The 26437-nt window shown below is 48.9% G+C and overlaps 1 protein-coding gene across 15 annotated transcripts in view; it reads right to left on the minus strand.

Moving 5' to 3' along the window:
- Positions 1–1394: 1394 nt before the first annotated feature.
- The window catches only part of BCOR (BCL6 corepressor), a 125543-nt gene continuing 100500 nt past the window's right edge, over positions 1395–26437 (minus strand). For 6 of the 15 annotated variants that reach the window (XM_004064011.5, XM_055376418.1, XM_055376415.2 and 3 more), the window contains exons 4-15: positions 22461–25292; positions 21748–21801; positions 21084–21270; positions 14451–14714; positions 13723–14067; positions 12861–13186; positions 12254–12508; positions 7278–7444; positions 5516–5661; positions 4405–4482; positions 4035–4191; positions 1395–2545 (exon numbers count right to left, since the gene is read on the minus strand). In XM_004064011.5, the coding sequence (XP_004064059.1) occupies positions 2254–2545; positions 4035–4191; positions 4405–4482; positions 5516–5661; positions 7278–7444; positions 12254–12508; positions 12861–13186; positions 13723–14067; positions 14451–14714; positions 21084–21270; positions 21748–21801; positions 22461–25292 (5103 nt within the window). In that variant the 3' untranslated portion in view covers positions 1395–2253. Of the gene's footprint in view, positions 2546–3986; positions 4192–4404; positions 4483–5515; positions 5662–7277; positions 7445–12253; positions 12509–12860; positions 13187–13722; positions 14068–14450; positions 14715–21083; positions 21271–21747; positions 21802–22460; positions 25293–26437 lie in introns of all 15 variants that reach the window. The other 9 variants (XM_004064010.5, XM_063703125.1, XM_063703126.1 and 6 more) reach the window with 4 other exon arrangements.

Raw genomic sequence — 26437 nt, forward strand, 5'->3', positions numbered from 1 at the left:
TCTCTCGTAGCTTTGATGGTAGTTCAGCTTCACCAGTCCTCTTCTGCTTCAATCATTTCTACAGGTCTGTTTTACTGGTCTTGTCGTCTGTTTTTTTCACTTCAACACTCCCCCTAGCTTTTTGAGGGGACTTCCTGTAAAACAAAAACTAAGTAAACTGTTAATAGTGGTTAACATGGGTGGGGGAGGAGAGGGGATAATAGGAAACGTGTCTATTTCTGACATGATTGGGTTTTTTAAATAAGGTATACATTTTCTATTATCAGAAAAATTAGTAAATAAGATGGTAGGCTGCCTTTTGTCTTCAAGATGCACTCCAAACTTCATTCGTAGCCAACCTTCCCCCAAAAAGGGCTCTTGCATTCCTCACATGGAATTTCTTCATTCCCAACAATGCCTCACTTTTCCTTTTTTTTTCTTCCACAGTGTTTGCTGGCCTGACAAATACAGTGTCCCCACAGCCTCTTTCCTCTGCTTTCACAGTCCTAGTGTTCCATGCAGGATCAGAAAGCACTGAGGGCATTCGGTGCACAAATGGATTTGACACAAGGACCCAGATGAATAAGGTCTTTGGAAGGGCTGGGGGAACAGGAGTCAGGGACAACTCTGGATCCACAGGGTTCACGAACAATCTGCTGAGGCTGTCATCCAAGAATTAGAAAGCTGCCACTGCCACAACCACTACTGTATCTCATCACCCACCAAGCTGAAAACCAGACACTGGAATGCTGGTCAGTCATTCCAACTGGCTGGCATTCTCTTCAAATTGTCCTATCTGCAGCCACTATAGTAGGAAGGTGCCCCTACCTCATGCTGCCCTCCAAACAGAATATGCACTCAGAAAGCTAGCTGCAAGGGAGTCAAGTAGTTTTCAGCTTTCTAGCCTCTATAGTGAAGGACAGGCACAAAAGCAAGTGAGATGGAAATCAAGGGCCAACTGATAGTGCCCAGTGCAGATACTGCTGGGAAAAGTCAAGAACAGAGGAAAGGCTGGCTCTACAGGCCTTGACTCTCAGGCCATGCAACAGAAGGGCTGCAGAAGTGACATAACAAATGCCTAGCTTCAGAAAAAACACTCCTAGAGAGTTGGCCATGACGTGGGACTGAAATAGGTCAAGGCCAAAGGCAATGCAAAAGCCTCCATAAGCATCAAAGGAGACAGGAAAGAGAAGGTTCTAAGAGACAGGAAATATGTCCAAGAATTGGGCTTTCAGAATAGGACTCCAAATTATATTCTGAGTATAACTCCTCCAAAATCCTCCAGTCTGCTTTGGTTTCTAGAGACTATAAATTGCTCTAAAGTTATCTATAGGGAATACATCACCAGCACCATTTAAGAAGAATCAGGGACAACAATAATGCTTTAGGAATACATGGGACACAAGGTACTTCAATTTTCTCCTTTCCTCAACAGTTTTATTGCCTTTTAAGAAAATTTTTGTAAAATATAAATACAAAGGCAGAGAATTTACTTACAAAGTTAAAACACAGATTTCAAACATAAACACACGATTCAGAAAATTTTAGTTTTATGTACATTTCCAAGCAACCTCAACATATTATGTTAGTTTTCAATATTTTACAGGGTACAGAAAAAAATAGCTCAAAGTCTTCTTTAAATAAGAGCATAAAATGTTTAAACATATAAACAATCCGGTTTGATGCGTGAAAACTAATTTCACAGCTTTTAAATTAGGATATAAAAGTTTCATACAATTAGTTGTTGTGTGTGGATATGGTTTGAATTTATATTACACACTACTGGATTACATCCAATAGCATTTACCTGGCCCGAGCAGGTACTCTGTAAACAAAACAAAGTTATATCACCAAGTGCCTTCCCCGAATTCGCTCCCTCAAACCAACCACACAGTTCTGACCACTCTACAGTCATGGCCTGTCATCAGAGCTTTGTATGAAATTAAGTCAAAGGGTGGAGCTCCTTTTACTCATTTTTTTTTTCTCCTTAAAAAAGAAAAGAAACAAATGTTCCAAGTAAAAACAAACGTATCCCAAAGCATGTGTGCACTGAAAAGTAAAGAAACATTATAACAACTTCATAAAAACTGACTTAAAAGTTTAAAAGGAAAAAAACATGTTTGTAAGTCCTTCTGACTGGAGTAATTTCTCTTATATAAAGAAGAGATATTTTCATATGTAATAGTGTCCTTTCTTTACAGAAATAGTTGTATTATGACACATATGCACAAGGATTAACACTATAACACACTGTACATGGTGGGTCCAGCTTGCTCACCAGTAGTTGTCTGAGGCCAGATCACTGGGGTGGAGCCACTCTACAGAGGAGCCCAGCAGAGTCTGAATTTCGTTCGTGAATTCCACCAGATCTAACAGCTCCTTACTTTCAGGGTTGAAGGCTTCCAGGTCTTTGGAGCAAGAGAACAAGAGACTTGCAGAAACCTGCCGATAAAATTCTGCCTCTGCAATGGTGACAATTTCCACGTTTGGAAAATTGCAGCGAAATATGCGGGAGGACATTTTCAATTTCTTAAGGACATCCGAAAGCAGTAGCCAGTTTCGTGGCCTACAAAACAGAAAGGAAAATGCTTTGAGTTTCCAGTAAAATGAAAAGTGCTCCCAACTATTAATATTAACTACCAACCCAAGTGGACCAGCCTCTATGTCCTTTCATTCTGCTCCCACCCCTCATTTCTCACCATACCTACTCTCTGATCACCATTCTTTTTTTTTTTTTTTTTTTTTTTTTTTGAGACAGAAATCTCGCTCTGTCGCCCAGGCTGGAGTGCAGTGGCGCGATCTCAGCTCACTGCAAGCTCCACCTCCCAGGTTCACGCCATTCTCCCGCCTCAGCCTCCCGAGTAGCTGGGACTACAGGGGCCCGCCACCATGCCCGGCTACTTTTTAGTATTTTTAGTAGAGACGGGGTTTCATCATGTTAACCAGGATGGTCTCGATCTCCTGACCTTGTGATCCGCCCGCCTTGGCCTCCCAAAGTGCTGGGATTACGGACGTGAGCCACTGTGCCCGGCCATCGCCATTCCTTTCTAAGGTGAGGCAGAGTAACTACTTCTAGCAGTAGGAACTCTGGACTCATCTGTCCATCTAGGGAGGACCATCTGAATAAGCCCCATTTCTCCCCTTTCTGGTGGTAAAGTCCTGCTCATTCAGCTGTGACCACAACTAGGGTCAAGCCTATCCAAGTGCCCTGCTATCAACAGTCACTGGGAGAGTAAGTCTGTATCCCCATTTCTTTGATCTCTTCTCTCCTCAGACCCTCACTAACAGCATTATAAACACACAAGGCTGTCTCTCCATTCAGGCATGTCCACCCCCATCCTTCCATTCTTTTGGGAGTGACACTTTTGAGAAGGAAGGTGTTACATTCCTTGCATACAACCTACCATACTTTATGATTTCCATCACTGTTTGTAATGGCATATATGTTTATAGCTTCAGGGCTGAGGAGGATGTTACTCATCAAGCAGCTCTGTCAACACACAGCAGAGCAGTCTCTTGACAAGTACACCCAAGATGATTGGTCACTGGCGAATAGGGGCTCAACCATAGGGGGCAGAGGGGATTAACTAAATCTGATGACACACCAATATCCTAAGTGTCATGTACAATGATTGTCCTAACCTTACACAAGGTGGTTTATCAGTGTAGTCCGTACATCTCAAAACATCCTACAGTGGTCTGTTGCAGGCAGTCCTAGGGAGGACACCTTCTCAGAGTGTTTAAGGATTTAAGTATCCAAGGTGCTGACCCTTCCATAAAGTTCCAGTCACCCACTTCTCTGGGGAGTGACTTAAGCCTTGGTGTTAGTGATGAGGGCAGGTTTATACCATGCTGTGCCCCACCCCCCACCACACTGGGTATAAGGAAGCTGATGTGTACCCTTTCTGGAAAATATCTACTGCATTGTGTGAGGTTCATGGACAGTTATGGAGGTCACTCACCCACCCACCCTCATCTGCTCAAAGCGCATTTCTAACTCCTGTCACCTCAAGAGCAGCTCAGCTAGTTTTCAATCACATGACAGCCATGCTCACCCCTGAGCCACAGATACTTGGATGTTATAACACGGTAAGAGGGGGGTCTCTGAAAATTCAAATTCAAACACATCGCTATAGGCATCGTCATCATCATCCTGGTCTTCTGGTCCTGGGGGGTTGGCTAAAACATCATAGCCACTTTCATCATCTGGTTCTAATGGAGGGCAAATAAGAGAGGAAGGAATCAGTAAACTACAGCAAGATGTCCACAGTTGTCAACAGCAACAAGGAGTTTAAATAACAAGATTCTTTCCCAAGTGAGTCCTGCTTCCAGTGCCCACCATCCGCTTTCCCTCACCCATACCAGACAGAAATGGACTTGAACTTGTTCACCTCCTACGGAACTAGAGCAAACAATGCAGCTTACCACAAACAGAGCTGCCATAGAAGTCCCAAGTGCCACTGGCGTCATCATCATTGCGACCCTGTAGGTCATTTAAATAATCTGGAGGGAGAGAAAAATAAAAAAACAAGATAAAATCTACTGCTGAGAACAAAATGATGGCAGAGCCACGTGGCATTTTTTCCTATACATTCATGACAGGCTGGAAGCTCATTTCCTGTCTTCCTCTTTCTCAGCAAAATAAAGTAGCATTACACTTATGTATCTCTCTTTTTTTTTTTTTTTGACAGAGTCTTGCTCTGTTGCCCAGGCTGGAGTGCAGTGGCACAATCTCGGCTCACTGCAGCCTCCACCCCTCCACCTCCTGGGTTCAAGGGATTCTCCTGCCTCAGCCTCCCAAGCTGGGACTAGAGGCGCCCACCACCATGCCCAGCTAATTTTTGTATTTTTAGTAGAGACAGGGTTCTACCATGTTGGCCAGGTTGGTCTTGAACTCCTGACCTCGGGTGATCCACCTGCCTTGGCCTCCCAAAGTGCTGGGATTACAGGCGTGAGCCAACCGTGTCCGGCCTACTTATGTATCTCTTCTTTGATAGCCTAACTAAGCTGCTTCTTCCAACAAGTGAGTGTAATTTAAGGTAAACAAGGGCGGGTCACCAGTGAGTTAGTGGCATTCTTTGGCAGGAAGTGCCTGATAAGGAATTTAACTGCAGGTGCCTGACACTCATGAAAACCTTGTGCTTCTGCTTTAGGCACTTTGTAATGCCCAGGGCTTAAGTAATGGGTTATCTGATGACCTAACACCATAAACCTGTCCAAATAATTTCATGTATGGAAGGTTTGAGTCATTTTTCCCAGACTCAAGATGTAAACCTATGAGCCATACCTAAGTTAAGAATGCATGTGTGGAAAATGAGAATAACTTTAGGAAATCTTTTAAAACATTAGGGTGAATAGATGACTTAGCTTCACTAGAATAAAGTCAAACCACACAAAAGTTCAAACACTCGGCTGCTCTCCTAAAAGCTTTACAGTTTCAGCCTTTGTGATCTCTGCCTAGTCAAATTCCAATCATCTGTTGTATCGAGTTACCATCTAATTTTTGAATAAGACCATTTCTTGAACTTTGTCATACCTGTTAAGAACTTTTCCATAAGTTCACTGTGGGTCATTTTCATGATGGTTCTACCTGAGTACGTAGCCAAGGTGGGGTCAGCACCATAAGAGAGAAGTAGTCGGACAATTTCCAAGTGATCGTTCTCAACAGCATCGTGCAGAGGCCTAGGAAGAGAGGCGCAATAGAATTATGCTCATGCAAGTCTCCTTTAAAAGCAACAGGCAAAGCTGGGCACATGTGCACCTTGTGTACTGAGCCTCCTAAGCACAGTATTTCATCCAGGAGGTGTGCACAGTCACCGCCACTGCACAGATAGGGAAACTGAGCTACAGTGAGTGGCTCAACGTCAAGCAATGAATCACTGTTATTTTGATGACTAACCCTTTACAGGGCAGATGAAGAGACTATTTCAGGCCTAAATCTCAAACCCAAATCTATCCTTTTTTTGCGGGGGTGGGGGTGGGGGTGGACAGGGTCTCACTCCACTGTCCAGGCTGGAGTGCAGTGGGGCGGATCATGGCTCACTGCAGCCTCGATCTCCTGGGCTAAAGTGATCCTTCTGCCTCAGCCTCCTCATAGCTGGGACTATAGGCGCATGCCACCACACCTGGCTAATTTTTTCTTCTTGTAGGGACGGGGTCTTACTATGTTTTCCAGGCTGATCTTGGACTCCTAGGCTCAAGTGATCCTCCTGCCTCGGCCTCCGAAAGTGCTGGGATTACAGGCAAGAGAGCCACTGCCCAGCTGCAAACCCTATCTTAATCCAAGGCCTAAGAAGGAAGTCAAGCCCAAAATGAAAACATTTTCAACAAATTTAAGTAGTCATGGACCATATGAAGGTAACTTACAGGGGATAAAAGAGGTCCCATCATCATGGAAGCCAATACAACAAGCAACTGTCACACATTAAAAAAAAAAAAAAAAAAAGCCACCTCTGTTTTTAGAAGAAACTAGATGCAAAGAGATTAGCAGAGACTCTCCTGAAAGCCTGATCCCAGGACCTCACACAGATCAGTGATTAACCTCTGGCCCAGAAGCCAAGGGAATGGTGGGGAGAAGAAACAGGCCTGGTGGGGTGTGTTCTCAGCAGGGTACAGAGGCCTCCTACCTGTGTCCATGGAGCTGGGGGTTGGGGTTGGAGGGGAGAAGATGGGTCTCTGCCCAATCTGAGGGAATGCTATTTGTAAAGTGTGAAAGACCAAATACATTTCCGTTTGGCTATTTCTGTCACTGTCAGGAAACCCCCAGTGCCCAGCCTCATGGCAGCATCCCACTCACACAACCAGGAAGATGTTCAGGCTGACTCAGACCTGGGTCTCTGACCAATAATCCAGGGTCAAGGATAGGGTGAGGGCCACGGCTGGGGATGTGGGTGGCAATGGCAGGTCCTGCTGAACCAGCGGAGGGGCAGCTGGCACTCTGTGTGTACTCCTGGGACTTTCAGCTCAAATATATTTTAAATACAGTGACTTCATGGATGGTGATGAAGAGTCCAGGGTCTTAAAAGGCAACACCCCCAATTATTCATGCAGGCCTCAACATTTTCAGAAGCTTTGGTTCACAGGAACATTATAGGACTGACCAAAATTGGGAGCTTTACATCTACATTTGCCAGAAAGGTCTGCTGGATTCAATTCCAGAGAACCCAGTGGTCAGTGTGCTTACAGTCACCCTCTGTCTTTCCTCCTGGAATTTCCCATATACGCTGAGAACCGCCACCACACAGATAGGGAAGCTTGGTCTCAGCAGAGCCAGGCTGAGAACAAGACACATCACTGACCTGGTTCCATCCTGGGCACTACAGTTGACATCAGCGCCATATTCAAGGAGGTGTCGCACAATGTTGAGCCAGCCCCTAGCACAAGCTTCATGCAGGGCGCAGTAACCTGCGTTGTCCCGATGATTTACATCACAAATCTTGTTCTCTAAGCAGTACAGGACCACTTCCTGTGGGGAGGGGAGGGAGGAATGCCATCAGATCACTGCACAATGACCTTGTAAGGTGGACCTCTCTGTAGCTTTCAAAGACATACACCCTCAGGCCTGAGAACGTGAGAACCTCTCGGGCAGGCTGTGGATGTCTTGGTGAGGGGGAAACACATGTGCGAAGCGCCTGATGACAGGGACAGCATCATTTAGGGGTCTGCTGCCCAGCTGCCTGGCCCTGGGCGAGTTATGCTCCTAATTCTCCAAAGCTTCCTTTCTTACCTCTGGAGGAGAGTAACAGCGCCTACCAGGGGCTGCTAAGAAACTGTCATTAGAGACCCACACAAGCCCTTAGCTCAGTGCCTGGCACAGTGAGTACAGAGGGATTTGGTTGCTAATGTTTCAAACAATGCATGAATAAGTACAAGGACATCCTCCTCACTCAATCGATTCATCCAATAGGTAGTAGTGGATGACGACACAAGTTTAGATAAAAGCAAGGCCAATCAAGGCATAATGAACAATTAAATGAGCTGGAGAACGTTTCTCAACTTCAGAGAGGAGGATGTCCAGGAGTTTAGGCTGGTCCTCACGCCCCTTGGAAAGACCCGGAGTTGGAGCCTGGGCGGCAGTGCCTCTGTTGGTATCATACTCATCAACAAATGACATCAACGCTTCCAATAACCCTACCCTCTTTTTGCTTCACTCTCCGCCCCACTTGGGGCTGAATCAATATATTTTCATATTTACTTAAGTTAATGACAGGAATCTAATACACCACATACCACAACCTGCGCATTTCAAGAACTAAGTAAGACAATCCTTCCCTTCCCCCTTTGCAGAACGTGTTCCGCATCAACAGTTTGCATGAGAATCACTGTTATTAATCTCACTTCTTTGGCGTGTTAAAACATTAAAATGAACCGCTCCCAGTAAGCAGAGCGGTAATTTAGTCCATGTTTTATTACCTTGATTAAGAAAGTTTTCAAACACATGGAACAGTATCTGCCACCAGACAACAGGTTACACTGTTTTCCTAGCAGTCATGGCCAGCAGAGAGCTGTCAGGTTCTGAAGACTGGGGGGAAAGCCAGAACATGTGGGGTAGCCCAACACATGTTCCACTTGGCAAGGGGGGAGCTTGATGGGTCACAGCAGGCTCTCCTTTGTGACAACTCTTAAATAACTCATCTATAACCTAAAATAGGCAGCATTTGAGCCACCCATAAACGTGAGGTGAGTTCTGAAAATTCTTTTATGCCCTTTCTAGGACACATCAGTCAAAGGTGATCACTCACTTGAACACTAACTAGAATGTTCTAGATGCTCCCCCTGTGAACCTAAGGCTGCACGCTGGTAACCCTGGCCGGTAACCCTGTTGCTTCAGGACACTGCGGCAGCTCCCTTCCAAATCAAGGGGAGGAAGAGAGAAGGCATGCCCACAGATGCGTCTCTTCCTTCAGGCCCTCACCTGACAGAAAGCCCACAATCCTCTGAGCTCCCAGGCCACCTGCCCCGAGCACTGGTATCCAGGATACCGCATGAAGCTGCTGCTCTTTTAGCAGGCCCTCACTAGCCAGACTCGAGTGGACGGCTGCAAGCTAATGAGCTGTGTACCCAGCCAGGGAGAGGCCCTGTCACATGACTCAGGGATCAGCTCTAAGCGCCACCGACTGCTGTGCACAGATCAATCTACCCGGATCCCGGCAGCCGGCCTGGTGTCCTATCAACCCAGGGTTTATTTGCTCTGACAATTACGGCCTTCACCTGGAAACCTTCATCACTACTAGGGCTGATCTGAGGGAACCTAGAAATGAAAGATGTCAAGGCTGAAGGGTAAGTCAACTCTGTTATCCTGGAGGATGGCAGGCAAGGCAACAGTAACCCAACAACCAGGTCAGACGTTTTGCCATTGGCCACCATAACACTTCTGATGTTCCCAAATGTGTATGTCATATCCCACAGTGACCTGTGAGATCTCAGGAAGGAAAAGTGGTATGAGTCTCATTCAACACTCAAGGAAGTTGAGGCGCAGAGAGGTTAAGCCCCATATTCAATTAACACAAAGTATCAGACCCATAACTCAGGTCTTTTGGCAAGGGGTCTGCTGGGAAGTTTCCAAAGGCCCAATCAAGGGCCCTGGCTAGAGGGCTGCAATCCAGCCATGACCAGCATCCCTTGCACCTTTTCTGTTGGGGTCAAGCAGGCTAATGACACTCTCCTAGATGGGAGGGTGATGGGATCTTAAATGGGTGGCAACCGCTGTCACCAACAGAGAGAATGAAGAAGCCAGACAAGTCTGTCTACCCATTACATTACTTGGTTTATTCTCCACGCTGGAAATGGGAGTGTTTGAAGGGCAGCCCGCCCATTCCCAAACAAAATCAAACTGTTTTTGTTGGACAATTCTCTGTTAAGCAGCTATAAGCTGAATGCCATTAACCGCAAAATGTAACCATAAAGGCCATAAACCCGACATTGTTAATTAATTAAATGACTCATTAACTTTTTTAAAAACATGATTTATTCGATTCATAGAAAACTTAACCATCACTACTAAATGCACACACATGCGGTTCCACATTGGCATCTTAGCCTAAGAACAGACAGGTTCAACTGTAACTGGCCTTTCAGGTGGTCTATTACAGATCTGAAGACAGAGGGTGTTTCTAAACCTCAAGAACCAGATTAACAGAAAACAAAGCTTGAGCAGCCTTTTTATTGCATGTGGTATCTTTTTAGCTAAGCAGAAGACAATGATAAAGAGGGGTTTTGGGAAACCCCTCCCAAAGCTGTGCATTCGTACTGTACCTTATCCTGTTAAGCAAACTGTTCTTTTATTTTAAAGGGTTTACACTGCCACATCTGAATGGACTATCATCCTAACATTTTAATTTCTGACTAAAGAAATCCCAGAAAGTTGGATTCAAAGTTGAAAGCTTTCATCTAGTAATTAAAACATTCAGCATCAAAACTGATGACCTGGGAAAGTTCTATAATGACATTTACATTTGAAGGGGAAAAGTTGTCCTTCCATAAACATTCTCAAGGCTTCTTGCACCAAAGGCCTGGTAGCCTAAGAAAGCATGGATCAGTGTTCCTTAGTCCAGGCCTGCTATAGGAAAACCACCAAAATGGAAACTGTTCCTTAGAGCACCCACAAGGGTCTCTTGAAGCTCTGGGCTCAGAAAGGTGAGGCTGGCAGAAATGAAGCCAGGATCAAAGACCAGGCCAGGAGCCCTACCCCGCTATGGCCGGCGAGTTTGCTGCCCTGGAGCCCTCCCTTACCTCTGGTGTTTGCTGGAAGCACAAGTCCACTTTCCCAATCATGCGTAGGAATGAGTGGCCCTGCCTGGCATCTACCCTGTCCTCATAGGTGCCGCTGCTCTCAGCTTATGGGAAACCAACTGGCTGCCACTTGGGTTTAATCTGCAAGTAACTAAGCTAATTTTCAAATCCTTCTAGAGAGTTCCTTCAAAGATAATCCAGAGATATCGATAAGAAACAAGCTGGTATGAATAGACAAAGTCACATACAACCAAAAATACCTAGCTAGTGCTTCAAAGGACCATCCCACAGGCGTGAGCCAGCATCCCAGTTCCCACCCACGCAATCATGCCCCAGGGTGGGCTCTGGGTCAAAGGGAGACTGGCAGCTGGGTCACCCCATCAGGAAAGGCTCAAGGCACAGCAGACTGCCGACTGCAGCATGGTTAAGGTGCACGAGCCTGGGCTCTGGCTGAATTCCGGGAGCCCACAGCTGAGCATGGGCTGGCATGGATCCTGTCGCCCGGGTGCTTCTCCACACTTCACACTCAGCCTGCTGAACCGCATTTTATTTTCACCACGACTCCTAGAGAGCTGATGCCAGCGTAAAAAAAAAATGTCTTTGCCCTGTGGGCTATTACATCACTATCTCAACTGACAAGTGTGTGGTGGGGAGATGCACAGGGGCAGACGTAGGTTTTGAACTGTGAAAAGCATGATTCCAATGGGAGCCAGTCCTGGAGAGGAGCCGAGTTTGGGGGGATGGGGGGAGACTGGGCTTTGGAGCCAGGCTGCTGGATTATTATCTGTTCAAATCATGTAACGCCTCTGGGACTCAGTTTCCTCATCTGAAAGCGGGAATAATATTAGTTACTACTGCACAAAGATGATGAAAGGGTGAAATGAATTACTTTGGATCTTAGGGGCTCCGTCAATGTAAGCTATCATTGTCATGGCCCATGCTAGGAGGAGGATGAGCAGGGGGGCTGGGGAGAAGCAGTGAGTTGAGGGAAAAGTCTCAGTCCCTCCCTCCAGAGCCCTCAGCCCTAAGGCTACTGTACCCCCCCTCTCAGAAAGAGACCTTAGGTCTGCCCCACCCCCCTCCCTCTGTGACCTACACAGCTACTTCCTGCCTACTCCCCCTACATGGCCACCCTTCCACCCGAAACAGTACAAGCAGCCCCAGATAGAGCTAATAACTTCTCTCCCCCTTGCTAATCAGAATCCAAAAGGGCTCATTAAAATTCCCCCAGTCGCCAAGCCCTGGGTTGTGTCAGATTTTATATCAGAGATAAGTTAGCGAGACTGGAGGATGCCGAAGCAGCCTACCTGCCTGAACACGAACTGAACATCAGAGAGGCCTTTCTTTCCACACCGCGATTGAACAAGCCACCAAAGAGACAGCAGTGAGAGTGGGGCTAACACAAACATCCTGTTGGAGCACCGGCCCAGCCCCGATGTGGAGGGGGCTGAGCTCTGCTCTCCATGTCCCTCCCCTCGTCCACCACAGTCCGCGGGCCCCGCCCCCCAGCCTGCAGCCCCGGGGAGCGCCCACAGGGACGCACCTCATAGCCAAGCCTGGCTGCCCGCTGCAGAAGGGTCTCGCCAGCGTTCTTATTGACAATAAGTCTCCGTGCTTCCGGCGGCATAGGGCGAGACTGGGTGGTCTCCTGAGGGGAACTTGAGCATGGCAGCTGTGTGGACTGGGAGGCTGGTAGCAGTTGCTGCAAGCGGTCGAAGGGCTTTGGCTCCTGCTTGGCTGGTGACAGATCATAGTCCGAACTGGGCTCCGGCCGCTTTCTGAATCTCCGGACAGTCACCTATCATAAAACCAAGCAGCGCACACGGTTAAGCCCGTGTCCTTCTAACAGCCGCTGCTTCCCCTCCTCCTCCCCACGTGACAAACCTGCATGGAGAGAGGCACTTTATTCCTTATCTTTTTTTGGGGGTGGGGGGTGCCTGTCAAAGGAGGGTTTGGGGGAAGGGATTTCATTCTTACTAGTTTGAAACTTCGCTGCCACCCAGAAGACATGCTCCTCTAGGACAGGGGAGTGACGTGTGGTGTGGGGGAGGAGTCCAGGAAAAGGAAAGCTTTGTCCCCTCAAGCTGGGAAGCAGGCAGGCGGGGATGTGTTCGCACAGGCCCCAGAGGGAAGCTGGGGTCAAGAGGTACCTTGCCATCGGCATTCTCCACGTAGTATTCCCCTGTCAGTGGCAATCCCCGCCTGGACTCCTGAGGGATCAAGTGTTTGGTTTTGCACAGTCTCTTCCCGGATGGCTTCTCGCTGTTGTCGGTGTATTTCTGCAGCAGGGAGGCAGCCTGGCAATCCTCTTCTTCGTCTGCACACAGCACATCTGTCTTCTGGTTTTCTTTAATTTTCTGCTGTTTGGCAGGCGGCCTGGAGGCTGGTGCGCAGCTTGGCTGAGCCTGCTTTTTGCCGCCTGCACTGGTGGATGAAAGACTCTTCATGGGCGGAGAGCCGGAGAACACAGGCAAGCCTAAATACGGAGGGGGTGACGGGGTGGCGGGCGGGTGGGAGACGGGAGAAGAAGCGGGCGTTACACAGTTGTAGCCAGTGCAGGAAGAAAAGCCCATTGTTAACACTGATCACTGGAGCGGCTTCAGTTTTTAAAGATACACCAATTATGTTTTCAAAGCATTAATATTTTAATTATACCACATTCAAACGGCACCTAAGTTAACCCACAAAACGCCAAGTGGCAAGTTGCTTCAAAGGGCCCGGAAGAGAGGACAGAAGCTGGCTCTTCCTGCTTTCCTGCCCCCTACCCACTGGGTCTGGGTTGCTCAGGACCCAGAGACTGGAGACAGCCTGAGGCTGGAATGAAGGTGCTCAGACTTCCTTCCTGTGCAACCACAGGCAAGGACATCAAGAGAGAACTCCCTGCCTGCCACATCTTCCTTGAAGTCAATTGCTATGGCCTTCTAAGATCTCCTCAAAAGCCCTTTCCTACAGAGAGTGGATGACCCACCCTCCAGGAGTGGGGTGAACACTCAAGGGGTGGCCCCCACATACCTTGTTCATTGTCACTGGGTTTGAGAGACTCTTCCGACCAGCTTCTGTTGCCTTTGGCCTCTGCCCTTTTCCTGCCAGGTTTCTCTTCAGTGATGTTAATCCCCTGAGGAATGGCCTCAGGCTGAGTGGCCTGGGTCACTTCCTTCCTGCTTTGCCGGCCAGGTTTGCCGTCTGCTGCCGACACCTGCTGCTCCCACCGTTCTCTAAGGTGCAGCAAGTGGCGTTGTTTTTTAGGATGGAGCCCTGTTAATTCAATGCACACCTTCAGGTTGGTCAGCTCACTATAATGTGGGTCTTCTAAGTGGTTAGAGGAACTGTTTGTCATTTCCCTCTCAGGCCAGTCATCTAATGGAGAAATAACTACAAATTAATCAAAAAGCCCCCCGGGGGGGAACAAACTGTCTTACGCATCACTAATGGGGTGGGGGAGGGGGGGTGTGGTCACTGGTCTCTGCTTTTGGGAAGGGGCCTAATCGTCTTTGGCCATCTGGGTTCTGGCTTTGGGGGAGGGGAGGTGTGGGCGGCTCCCCCCGGGGGCTCCAGGGTGGGAATCTCACGAGGCAGTGTGGGAATGGAGAGGTCCGCTCCACTGCTGCGCCCCCACAGCTTCCCCTCACCGACTCTGTCTACGGGGGCAGCGCGCCGCACATCCACATCTCCTGTCCATCCACTGTGGCCGCATGCAAAGGCCCACCCCCCGGCAGGCGGGCGAAGCAGACAGGGCTCACCTTTAGAGACTCGTCGGCGTTTGGCTTTCAGCAGAGGGTCCTCTGGCACCTCCTCTGCAGTGGTCTCAGTGTGGCTGCTGTCACCTGAGACTTTGCGTTTCCTGTCCACCCGGAGGGTGGGGCTGTGCGGCATGTCCGAGGCCACCTGGTCTGCGGGAGGCTCGCTCACAGGCTGCCTCTCCACAAAGTACTTCTCCACAGGAAGATCTTTGTCCTCTGGGGCTTCAAAGGGATCATGGTGCTTGTTTCCAACACTATACTCGCCTGGGGGAGGGGAGACAAGAGGGCATTAATGAAGCCCGAAGGTCGCCATGAGAAGGCAGGATCTGGGGAGCGCGTGGGACCACCATGCCCAAGGTAATCTGCTATTGACAGCTGCTTCTTTGGAGACTGGGTCCTCACACATGGTTAGCACAAAACCCTCAGAAACAGAACTTTCCAGAGGGAGGGTACATTGAAGACGAGTGGCAAGTAAAGCAGAGTGAGGTGCATGTCACACTCCTGACTTTCTCCTTCTCCCTTCTTATGGTTGGGGGCAAGAGGGAACCAAGAAAGATGGGGCGTCAATGCTACGTTTTTTAAAGCACTATAGTCCTTTCAGCAGAAGATGCAACCAAGCTGGGGCTGACCTAAAAATCTTTATGGAAACATTTGCTGAGGTCATTATTTTGAAATAAATGGCAGGCTGATAAGATAAAGTGACCAAATATCCCCAAAATGTCATCTATCGAAGGGATAACACCAATATTCACCTAGGCCAACCGGGGAGATGAAGATGGACAGGAGACAAGAGTGTTGAAAGCAAGCCTAGGTCCTTGATGGGCAGCAGTGACCTTCACTCCTGGGGGGCTCTGGGCCTACAGTCCAGGCCAGAGGGAGGCAGGGAACCCAGGCAGACCCAGGCTGCTGGGAAGAGGGGCGTGGCAAAGCCAAAGGCAAGGTTTCCTAACACATACACGAGTTCAGAGAAAACTTCAAAAAACTCGATTTGCTGGATGCACAGATGTGAAACCAATGGGTTGGGTTGTTCCCATTTCCTGTCCAACACAAAGGGACCCCCTTGGGGATGCTGGCAACCCCAGCTGACACTCCTCTTCACACCCTCTGTCACAGGCAAGCATCGACAGACATCTCCTCATTGTTGGTGTGTCTTTCCCATGCCAGGCCAGCGCTTGCAAAACCGCTCGTTCCAGGAACCCTGTGCTCGGCCTATCACGGGCCTTGGGGCTTTTCCTTGAATCACCTCAGCCCAACATCACTTCCTATTTTTGCTCTAGCCCAAGAAATAGCTCATTAACTGCTTTGCTGGTCACAATTTTTCTAATACACAATGAATATAAATGATAACTACTTAATGACCACTGCGAGGTTAAGGTGTCAGCCCTTGGCCCGCTGAAATGATCCCTCTCATCACCAGGGTTATGAGTCCGGTGTCTTGGTAACTCTGAGCTGAGGCACACAAGTCAATTTCTAGATGAAATAAGCACACACCTCATCCGCTGATCTCATTCTTCCTCTCCCCAACCCACTTCAAATATTACTCCCACTCCTGACCAGCACCGCTCACCCGCTTCTCTCGGGGGCATTCCCAGCGGTTCACGGCACTCAGCTGTGGGGGTGAGCCTTACAGGGGTGTTGGCTAGCCTGTGCTCTCAGTGGTGCAAGGACCCATTCACCTTCTCTTCAAGGGTGTTCTAAGGGGGAACAGATGGGGCTGCATGTATTCTTGCAAAGGAATGGTAGAATCTCCCCAACCGTTCCTCCTCATCCTCACTCACGACAGTGCACTGTATGGACAGGGATGGCTGGGCCTGGGATTCGGCACCCAAGCCCCCACCATGGAATACCACTCCAGGTCTCTGTAGGTACAACCAGCAACGGATGGGCGTCCAAAAACATGGCCAAGGTGGTGTTCTGTCACAGCAGCAACAGGAGAAAACACACAAGCTGCCCAAACCTTACACTATGCAGAAGTGGTGACCACTGTGCTCAGCTTGGCCTGGGGACGCAAAGAGGGTGGGCTGCGACTCGAGTTGCTCTGTCTCTTAACCACTCTGGCAGTAACAGCGCCACTTTACAGTTTGGCCCCCTTGAGTTGTAAAGTGGGACTATTACTGCAAGCCACCTCCCCCGGTGGGCTTCATAAACACGGTGCAGCAGGGCAGAGGGTAAGGCTGGAGAAATTACTTACAAAAGGATGCTATGATCCCCAGACCAGCTTGATTTTTAGCCCTGATATTTATGAAAGTTTAAGATGTGAACTGATTGTCCTAGTTATATACCATTTGACTTTCTGGGGCCAATCAGCCGCCCCTGAAAGCCCTGTGGGAGGGGCTGGGGGTGCAATGTAAAAATGTAAAGACTGCGTTACGAAGCGCCACATGCAAGGTTACTTTTATACTTTTAAAGTGTACTCATTTCCCCTCCCTTTAGGTAGGAGAGACGGTTTGAGCCAAGTGGTTTGAAAGCAGAGGTGACTAGGTAATGTCACAATGCCTTCCTGGGTCAAAATGAGGCAGCAGCTTAGCCAGTGTGGGGCCCCACCCAGAACGAACTGCCCTGTCTTGGCACCCTTCCCAGAGACACCCCCCCATCAAATCCCCATCAGATTAAGAATCTCTCAACCCTAGTGCTTTGGATTTGACTTCCACAGCTTCCATTTGAACTCCAGGTCTCACACAGCCACCTGTATTTGTAACAATCTCAACCAAGTCTAAGGCATCTTTCTCAGAGAGAAAGTTTTCCATTGGAGTTTTGACCTTCACTGCAAACTTCCTAATAGTGAAATGAGTTTATATCTCACCTACCTGGCCTTATGCCCAAACTGCCAGTATATTTTGTCCACAGAAAACCACCTAGAAGACTTGTAATCACTTATTTCACAGACTGGCATCAACAGGCAGTGACTAACTGGGGACCTAGTCTCTCTGCTAGGGAGCACCCCCATTAGATATGGGGAGGTCTTGCCATCTGTCTTCTCTGGGGCTCCCCATCTAGGAAAAGCTGCCCAGTGGGGGTGGGGAGGGCTCCCCTGCACACACCACCTTCTGCTCCCCATTCATGGGGAAGCCAGCAGGCTAGGATAAGGGGTGCGAAACACACATGCCTCCTCCAAGTCCCCACCATTCCCCGTTCAGCCGGACAGGGCCCCCTTCTGCCTCCTGAATAGTCCAGAACTATTATCGGGAGCCCTCCACTGCTGCATCTGGGGTTCACTGCAATCATGCCTGCCCACACGCAGTGTAGATGCTTCTTGTCCGCTCTCAAGAGGATCTTTCCGCAAACGAGATCTTTCCGCAAATGAGCCCTATTGTCCTTCCTTCAACCCCTGAGCCTCTCAAGGCAAACATCCCAATTCCCCTCAGTGAAGGCCCCCAAACCTTATGCTAGGGTTTCCCTCCATGGGCCAGTAATAATCCCAAAGAACACCCACCTTGACTGCCGAAGATACGTATGGCAAACAGCTATGAGGTAGAGGCTCCAGGTCACTTTCCTGTACACTTCACTTGGACCTCCCTCAAATGGGGCTATTCTTACCAGTACCCACAGAAATTACTCTTGAGGGCAAAGGAGATGGGTGCATAGACAGAGATGGAGGGATAGATAGGGGTCCTAACCATCAGGGTCCTCTTCCATTGTAACTACTTACAGCCCTTCTGTGAGTGGAATGCCATGTGCCTTTGGTCATGAGATCTAGGCAGATGTGAACATGGCTGAGTCCTACACCGTCTACCACTTTCTCCTTGCATCATGGTCCTATAAGGCACAGCACATACATCCCATAATTTACCATGGCTATGCCATTGCAATACCTCATGGAAGCATCGCCATGGCAACATTTACAAGTCACCGTGGCAACAAAGCAACTTCACCACTGTTATAACCATGCCCAGTAAGCCCTAAACAGGATGGCAGAGGACTGAGATTTTTGAGGACTGCCCATGACATCTACTCCCTCTGCAGGCAACATCACCTCTAGCAGAGGCCAACCATGTTATAACTTCTACCCTCTCCAGCAGCAGAGGCATTGGTAGTCATCTGTCTGCCCAAACTCAAAGTAGTTTACAAAGTACATAGGGGCTGCTGTCCTGGAAGAGAAGTTTCCTGAGCCAAGAAGTCCCATGAAACCCTTTCACTTTCACTCAACGCTTTCTCCAGCTCCCGCTCAGGCATTGCCACTGAGTGAGTCCTAGGTCCACACAAGCCAAGTGGCTACCAAGGGAGACAGACACCCAAATTCAAGAAGGAAGGGCTAATATGCACATCTAATATGTATCAACAAAAGTAAATCAATCAATAAAAATAATAAAACTAAAAACAAAAAGGAAGGGCCCAACACCTCTGTGTTCCCTACCCCATCTTCAAAATGCCACTTATCATTCCTTAGGAGTTTGGGGACACTCCTAACTCATTTGTTCAATTTCTAAATGAAAAACTCAGCAACCCATACTATCACTAAGAGTCAATGAAAATCCTAACCACGGTGCTGTCCAGTTAATTCAGTTTTTTTAAACAAGCCCTCCCAACAAGATGCACCCACACGCAGGCAGCTGAGGCCGCACAGGCGGCACCTGCCATCTCAGAAGCTACTGGTGCTGTAGGAGTGGAGGGGAGAGGCTTCGGGGAGGCATCCTCTACCCTCTTTGTGACCCCTGCCTGCCCCAAATCCCCACCCCAGTTTCCATATGCTCACAGCTTGGCTCTGGGCCACAGTGACACCCATGAAGAGACGTGATGGCCGAGATGGCTCAGGGAATTTGAAGCCAAACGGATCCAGCACATGCTGTCCCCTGGATGAGATGGCAGTGGCAGCAGCAAGGACAACGTTTCCTCTAGGTTCCTCCTCTTGATCAACCACAAACCAATGGTGCCCCAGCTCTTCCTTGGCCCTAGTATTTAAAAAGCAGCCTTCACCTTCCCCCAGCTCTTCTTCTGCTCTCCCTGCCATGGCTCATTACCTGAGGAGCACTACGTGGTGACTTATGGCTTGCAGGGCCCTGTCCTGGGTGCTCCAAGAACACAGCCTGTTGGTATGAAGCTTGGAGGGACTTACAGAAAGGGAAAGGGAGGCCTTTCTACATCATGTGGGGCTCGGGCCCTGCTCCCCATTGGCCACACCGAGTTACTCAGATGTGAACGGAGGGTCTGGCCATGTTACTCAAAAACCACAGCAAGGGCAAGAAGGCTGGAAGCTGGCTAAGTTCCTGTCCCTTCCTCCAGGCCCCCAGCCATCTACTCAGAACAAAGAGGGATTCTTATGTATGGCACTCCCTCTTTTAGAAGCACCTTCCCCATCAACTCGGCCTTGCCCACTTCTCCCAGGTCCCTCTGACAACCTTCCCAAGAGCTGGTGTTGAGGCAACTCAGAGTGGGGGCTGCGAGTTGGCAGCAATCATCAGGGAGGAGGAAGGCTTTCTTTGCCACTTCACCCAAGAGTGGCTTGGACCTCCCGCTGCCCTGTAGCCACTCTTTGAGGAAGAGTGAGCAACTTCAGGTACATTGAGTCCCTGCCACTTGAGTAAGGCCACCACCTACTAGCAACAGAAACTACTTTCTTCAGCAATGACTTACAACAAATCAGTCCTGGTTTAGCTTACCCAGGATCCTGGCAGGTGGCCTTAGTCTGCTCCCAGGGATGAGCTGGAAGTGGAGGGAGGGGTGTGTGCTCCAAGTATCAAGAAGCACACTCTCCCTGATCACACATTCTTCCCAAACTCTGTCAGGCACGGATGAACTGTGTTGTGAATGTCAAACCTCCGACGGCCCATGGTGGGGAGCTCTCAAACATACCCAACACTTCCAAGCGTCCTGTCTCAGGAGGACTTTGCACCCACTCCTCCAGTTAGTTCACCCAGACACCCTAATTCCCCTTCACCCAATGAGGTTGCTCATGCTGCAAGCAGACCTAAAGCTTCAAGCTTGCACATTTAAGAAATAAAGAGGAAGACCTTCTCCACTTGCTGCCAACACATCTTAGCACCCTAGAAGACTCGTGAGCAAATCCCAAAGTCAACCCTGTTGGTGGGGTGGGGGACCTGCTGTAAGGACCAAAGGGAGTGTACTGAGGAAGATACTAGCTTTCTCTTCACATCACCTGCCCTCCAAAATGCAAGCTGCCCTCTGTCCGGTGGGAAGAGCCCCCTCATGCATGCCAGGCTGCCTTGGGATTCTGTGGCCAATTCTCCCCCACCCCCCACGGTAAATCATAACGCTCATCTTTATGGTGACTTCACCATGTTCATCCTACTTCAACAACATCTATGCCTTTGGAGGGAGAATATAAGGACTCTTCATTCCACATCAGACTGTCACCACAGGGGTGGGGCAGGAGATGGCTGGGAAGTGTCATTCCACTGCTACAAAATATAACCTGTCCCTGCACCAAATTTCCTACTGCCATACCTCTGCTACACTGTGTTATATTAGACTGTTATCAACTCTAGAACCAGTGCTTCTTTGGAAAAAAAGATGTGTTCCAGGAAACTATCTTTCACAGACGCCTCATTCCTGGTTGCCACCATTCATAAGGACAATCGGCCCTTCATTCCATGCATGGCAAAAGCAGCCCATTTCTCCAAGCAGATGCCAACCGGACCTGAGGCCAACACAAGCAAACTGCTCAGGTTTACTTACATCTCTCACTTTCGTTCTGTTCTGCAATGGCCTCCTCCAGGGCGACCGACTTTGGCTTTTTGTCCTGATTTCCTTTCAACCTTTCCCAATCGGCTGGGCTGAATTTGCACATCTCGGAGTCTTTGGTTGCTGGGTGGCCACCTTCTCTTTCTTTCATCTCCAACTCTGAGAAGCGCATCATTGCACGCTAGAAAGAGAACGGAGATGGAAAAAAAAAAAAACAACACCTTACCATAAAAGCTATTTCATTTGCCTTATCTTAAAGGAAAGTATTTTCAAAGAAAAGTGCCCAAAACCAACCACAGCTTATGAGATGTAACTCAGATATTTTAAAGTTTAACAGATAAAACTTAAGAGTATCTATATATAAGTAGTCACACATTCTTTATTCATAAAGTCATGTGTATATAGATATATATGCGGTGTGTATGTATATCCACACATACACTATTGCATACAGACAGACATTCTCTTTTGAAGGTAAATAAAACAAAACGAAAACACAACGCAAAGAAAACAAAACAAAAACACAACAGAAAAGAAACAAAATACACAATGAATAAAGACGACCATGGCCCACAAACTTCCCTTTGTATATTTGGAAATGAAATTTAACTCAAAAGGTTTATGTAAGATTCTAGTAATAAAAATTTGAAGAACTGACCTCACAGTAAGCAGCGGGTAGACATAAAATACTGTCCTCTTGTAATCCTTCCATCTATGTAATTAAAATGGGCACTCAATGGATCATTTAGATAACTTCATCCATTTTTATAAGCATAAACCAATTTTTTTCTTAACATTGCAAAACAATTTGGCTTTATTCATCTTTTAATTAAAAGTAAAATATCTTAAGGAAATTCCTATACAACATCTATCATAATTCACTAGCAAGTTAAATACATACTCTATCCCTTTAAGCAACCTTTTTTCTTTTTTTTTTCCTTTCTTTTTGGTGAAAAATTTGCATGAATCCCACAGACATGCGGCTGCTACACATCTCTACCAGGTATCAAGTAAGGCATTCTAAGCAGCACTTCTAGGTATATTTGCTATCTTACAGGCAGAGAAATCAAAGCAATTGATAGGTAAACGTCATGCAGTCTTTAGATACCCTTCACAATAATTAAAACATCGGTTATCAGCAATTGAGTGGAGTTCCCTTATAATCTACAGAATAACTTAAAGCATCCAGACACTCCTCAGTGCTACCACTCACGTTCTCTTACTGGCCACATTGCATACATTCAAATTACCACAAGCTTCATTCACCAAATCTGCCTGGTGCCCTGCCCTACCATACTCCCCCAATCCTGTTTACACATTAAAAAACTGACAACTGGTAAAGTAACTGAAATTCAGGTGGGGGGGGCTCACCTGCAATGCCCGTTGCTCCCGGCTGAGCTGACTGGAATCTGCATACAGTTCGGTAGTGACACATTTGAATCGGTCACCCACGTAACCCGCTGAGTTGGCGATTCTCTTTGCCAGCTTAGATGGCTTCGGTTTCAGAACTTTGCCATCATTTGATTCGGCCTCATCAGCTCCATCTTTGGTATAGGTGGGGGTCACGTCCACACTTGGTGGGGCATTGCCCACACAAAATGGTTTGGGATCCTCTTGGGTTTTACCAAAAGTTACAGCAGGGCCATCGCTCCCCAGAGGTGGCTCCAGGAATGGAGTCGAGACTGGCAACCCTAGGTTCTCTTTGTTGGTACCTGCCAGAACACTGTCCTTGCTTACGGTGAAGACTGGCTGTTTGAAAGTATAAGTTTCGTGGAAGTCACTGATGCGCCCCAACTCCTCTCTCAGGGCGATGAAATCACGGTGCTGCTGCAGGGCCGGCTCAACTGAGGGCTTGGGGGGCTCAGCGCTCTGGCCAACACTCTCTGCTGCAAAGCTGGGTTTGGACACGTTTGTGTCAGTTTTAGCATCTGGTTCTTCTCGGAGAAGGTCTACGTAGACAAGTTTGTCGCTTTTGACAACAGTCTTCCCTTGATTCCAGTTGGGGTTCGGCTTTAGGTTCTTGTCGGTGGGGACATCTGGATGTAACTTGGTGCTGCTAGTTTCCAAAATCTCGGAAAACCGATTCCGGAGGGTTGGGTCCTCGTAACGGGCTCTCTCATGGGACCGGGATCTCCTCTCTGGTTTCTCCTCTTTAGTGATCTCTATGGGCGTGTGTGGTATCAACATGGGATGCACCATGCCCAACCCCAGGGCATCTTGGTAGGTCACAAACTCTGGACGGCCGGTGGGCAACCCATAGGGCAGCCCAGGCTTTGGGGCAAGGTGCCCAGGAAACAGACTGCCATTGGGTAACAAAACTGGGTGAGGGTAGACAGGTCCTTTGCCATGTAAGGAGAGGGGACTTACAGCAATGCCCTCGGGGGCTGGGTAAGGGAGGTAACTCCTGGGGTAGGGAATTGGTGGGGACCTGAATGCCTCATTTGGAGACAGAAATATAGAGCTTGGTGGAAGGCCGTTCTCGTTTGCTTTGAAACTCGGTTCTGGGTTGCTGGCTTTGGCGCCCTTGCTGCTGGTGCTGCTACTGTGCTTGGCAGGAGTGGCCGGGGGCTGGCCCACGTGCTGAATAACGGATGGTGTGGTTTCTACAGAGCTCCTGCTGGTTTTGGTGCCATCTGCATTGGCATTGGGGGCGGGTGATGCGGAGGCTGGGCGGCCTGCACTCGACACTGACCCTGAAACGTTAGTGATGACAGCATCGGTGCCGCCCATGCGCGGGCATGATGAACTCCGCTGCTGTGGTATCGCCCAGTCCAATGCCTTGTTTTTCAGCGACATGCTTTTGCCATTGTTCTCTTCGTTAGGACTTGGCCCGGGCACCACCCAGGATGAGGGAGCAGTGCTGATGATTTCAGATCTATAGATAGCACAACCATTTCCTGGAGGAGATAGTGTTTCTTTCGGAATCTCACTTCCGGACAGCACTAAGCCACTTCCAGCCCTGCTGTGAACCAGGACCGTGGGAGCCATCTTTTTCATGTGGTCAGCTTTGGAAGCATCTACATCCACCACTTTAGAAGACAAGTCTAGTGGCTTATCTGTGACGTCTTTGGTAACGGTCTGCTTCTCCAACAGAGGAGGTGAGCTGCCGTCTTTTCTGTCTTGAACCGCTGTCTTCCGGGCATGCCCGGGCACTGGCTGGGCACCTTCGCCCCCTTCCGGAGCCTTGGGATACTTGCCATTGGAAAGCCTGGCCGCGGGGAACTCGCTGCTAACTGTCATGTATGGCTTCGACAGGGCAACTGAAGGAGAGGTGGAGATCCTGGCATAGTGCTTGTGGAACTCCGAGTAGGTGTCTGCAGCAGGCTGGGTGGGAAGGTGGACTCGGGGTGATGGCCGAGGCGAGGGGGGCAACAGGAGAGCTGTGTCCCCCGGCAGGCCACTGGTGACCGCCTTGGCAGAGGGAACCCTGGGCTGCTTACTGTTCTGGATGTGAGGATAGGCGTGGGAATCAACGGGATTCCCAGGGCTGACGCCCATCTTCCACGGGAGGCTTTTGTCTGCGCAATGGACGAGAGGCGGGATGGCTGGGGAGGCCGAAGGTGTCGAGAGCCTCATGGGTGATGCCAAGGACGATGGGATGTGGGGACCGACGTAGTGAGGTGGCGGCAGGTAGAGAAAGCGCTCCCCATTGGTGCAGACTGGAGAATACAGCGGCTGGGCCAAGCTGTAGGACTGCTGAGGTAGCAAGGCCTTGTACATGTTCAGTGAATACTTATTTGGCGAGTCGAGGAAAGGGTAGATGGCTGGTGTGGCACCCTCCATGTAAGGATTGACCCAGGGCAGCCGCAGATAACTAGCACCATTGATGTTGAGAGGGCTCTGTTTGTCGCTAGCAGGCCTGTCCAAGCCCAGCGCTTCTGCTGTGGCTACAGCACTTTTTTGTATTCCAGGTGGTGTTTTGTATATAGCACTGAAGCCATTTGGGGGTTTTCCAGAGACGGCAGAAGCCTCCACTGTCTCGGGTGTATTCGGTTTGAACTGCATCTCTGGATTTCTTTCCGAAGAAAACCCAAGGCCACCTAGAGTGCTTGCGGCAGCCTCCCGACCTTTCTCTGAGCCCAGTCCACACAAGCTAGAATAGACGATGTTTCCGGGGACCCGCAGCCCTTCCCGGATCAGGCCAGTGCGGTCCATGCTCAGTGCTGCCAGGCCATCGATCCTATGGGCCGTGCTCGCATCCACCTTTGCAGAAGAACAACACGGGTGTTACTGGGGCACTCCTTCAAGGCAGCAGCACTCAAAGACACTGCCAACTAGCTCAACATGCCATCAGCCTTAACATCCAAGCAGAAAGGGTTAAAGACAGGCTTCCGGCGGGGCGGGGGGGAGGGGGTCTGTTTCCCCACCCCCTTATCCAAACCCCTTTGCTGCCTGCCTTCTCACCTCTCAACTAGTATCCTGGAAGCAGGGAAAACATTGGTCCCTTTGGACTTGAGGCCCATACATTAATTCAGTCATCTATTAAGTCTGAAGATTTTGGCCAGGCGCGGTGGCTCACGCCTGTAATCCTACCACTTTGGGAGGCCAAGGCGGGCAGATTGCCTGAGCTCAGGAGTTCAAGACCAGCCTGGGCAACACGGTGAAACCCCATCTCTACTAAAATACAAAAAAATTAGCCAGGTGTGGCGGTGTGCGCCTGTAGTCCCAGCTACTCGGGAGACTGAGGCAAGAGAATTGCTTGAACCCGGGAGGTGGAGGTTGCAGTGAGCCAAGACTGCGCCACTGCACTCCAGGCCGGGCGACACAGCGAGACTCTGTCTCTAAAAAAATTAAAATTAAAAAATAAAAATAAAAAAGTCTGAAGATTTTTACCTTCTCAGCAAAAATTCTTTGCTACCACTAAGACACCAACTCCAAAACTCTCAGCATCACCCTCATGGGGTACAGAATTCACACTAACCCTCCCTGGGCCTGTCAGGCTTGGGGGTGGGTGTTCGCTTCATTTCCCCTGGGTGCAGGAAGGCATGACTTAACAGAACAAGAAACAATCTTCAATGGGACAACAGGAACAGAGGACTTTAGCAGCCTCATTTCTAAATCAATAAAGAGGCCATGGGTCAAACTGTGGTTGTGTCTTTTGACTTCCTCTCCCTTGTGTCTGAAGTGACAGTCCTGTGTTCCGTATTTTACTAGAAAGGTAAACCCTAAGGGGCTACTTGGAGGCTGGAAATTTATCCAGCTGGGAGCGCTGATGTGGCATCCAGCTTATGGAAGAAAAGAGAGTACACATCCCACCAGTCACTAGGGGACAGGGACATGTGTGGCGAGGCAGGAAGGCAAGACTGGAAGAGCTTGGATGGGGGCCTTGTCCTCTCACAGAGGCCTCC

The sequence above is a fragment of the Gorilla gorilla genome, chromosome X (assembly GCF_029281585.2).
Source record: "Gorilla gorilla gorilla isolate KB3781 chromosome X, NHGRI_mGorGor1-v2.1_pri, whole genome shotgun sequence".
Lineage (NCBI taxonomy): Eukaryota > Metazoa > Chordata > Mammalia > Primates > Hominidae > Gorilla > Gorilla gorilla.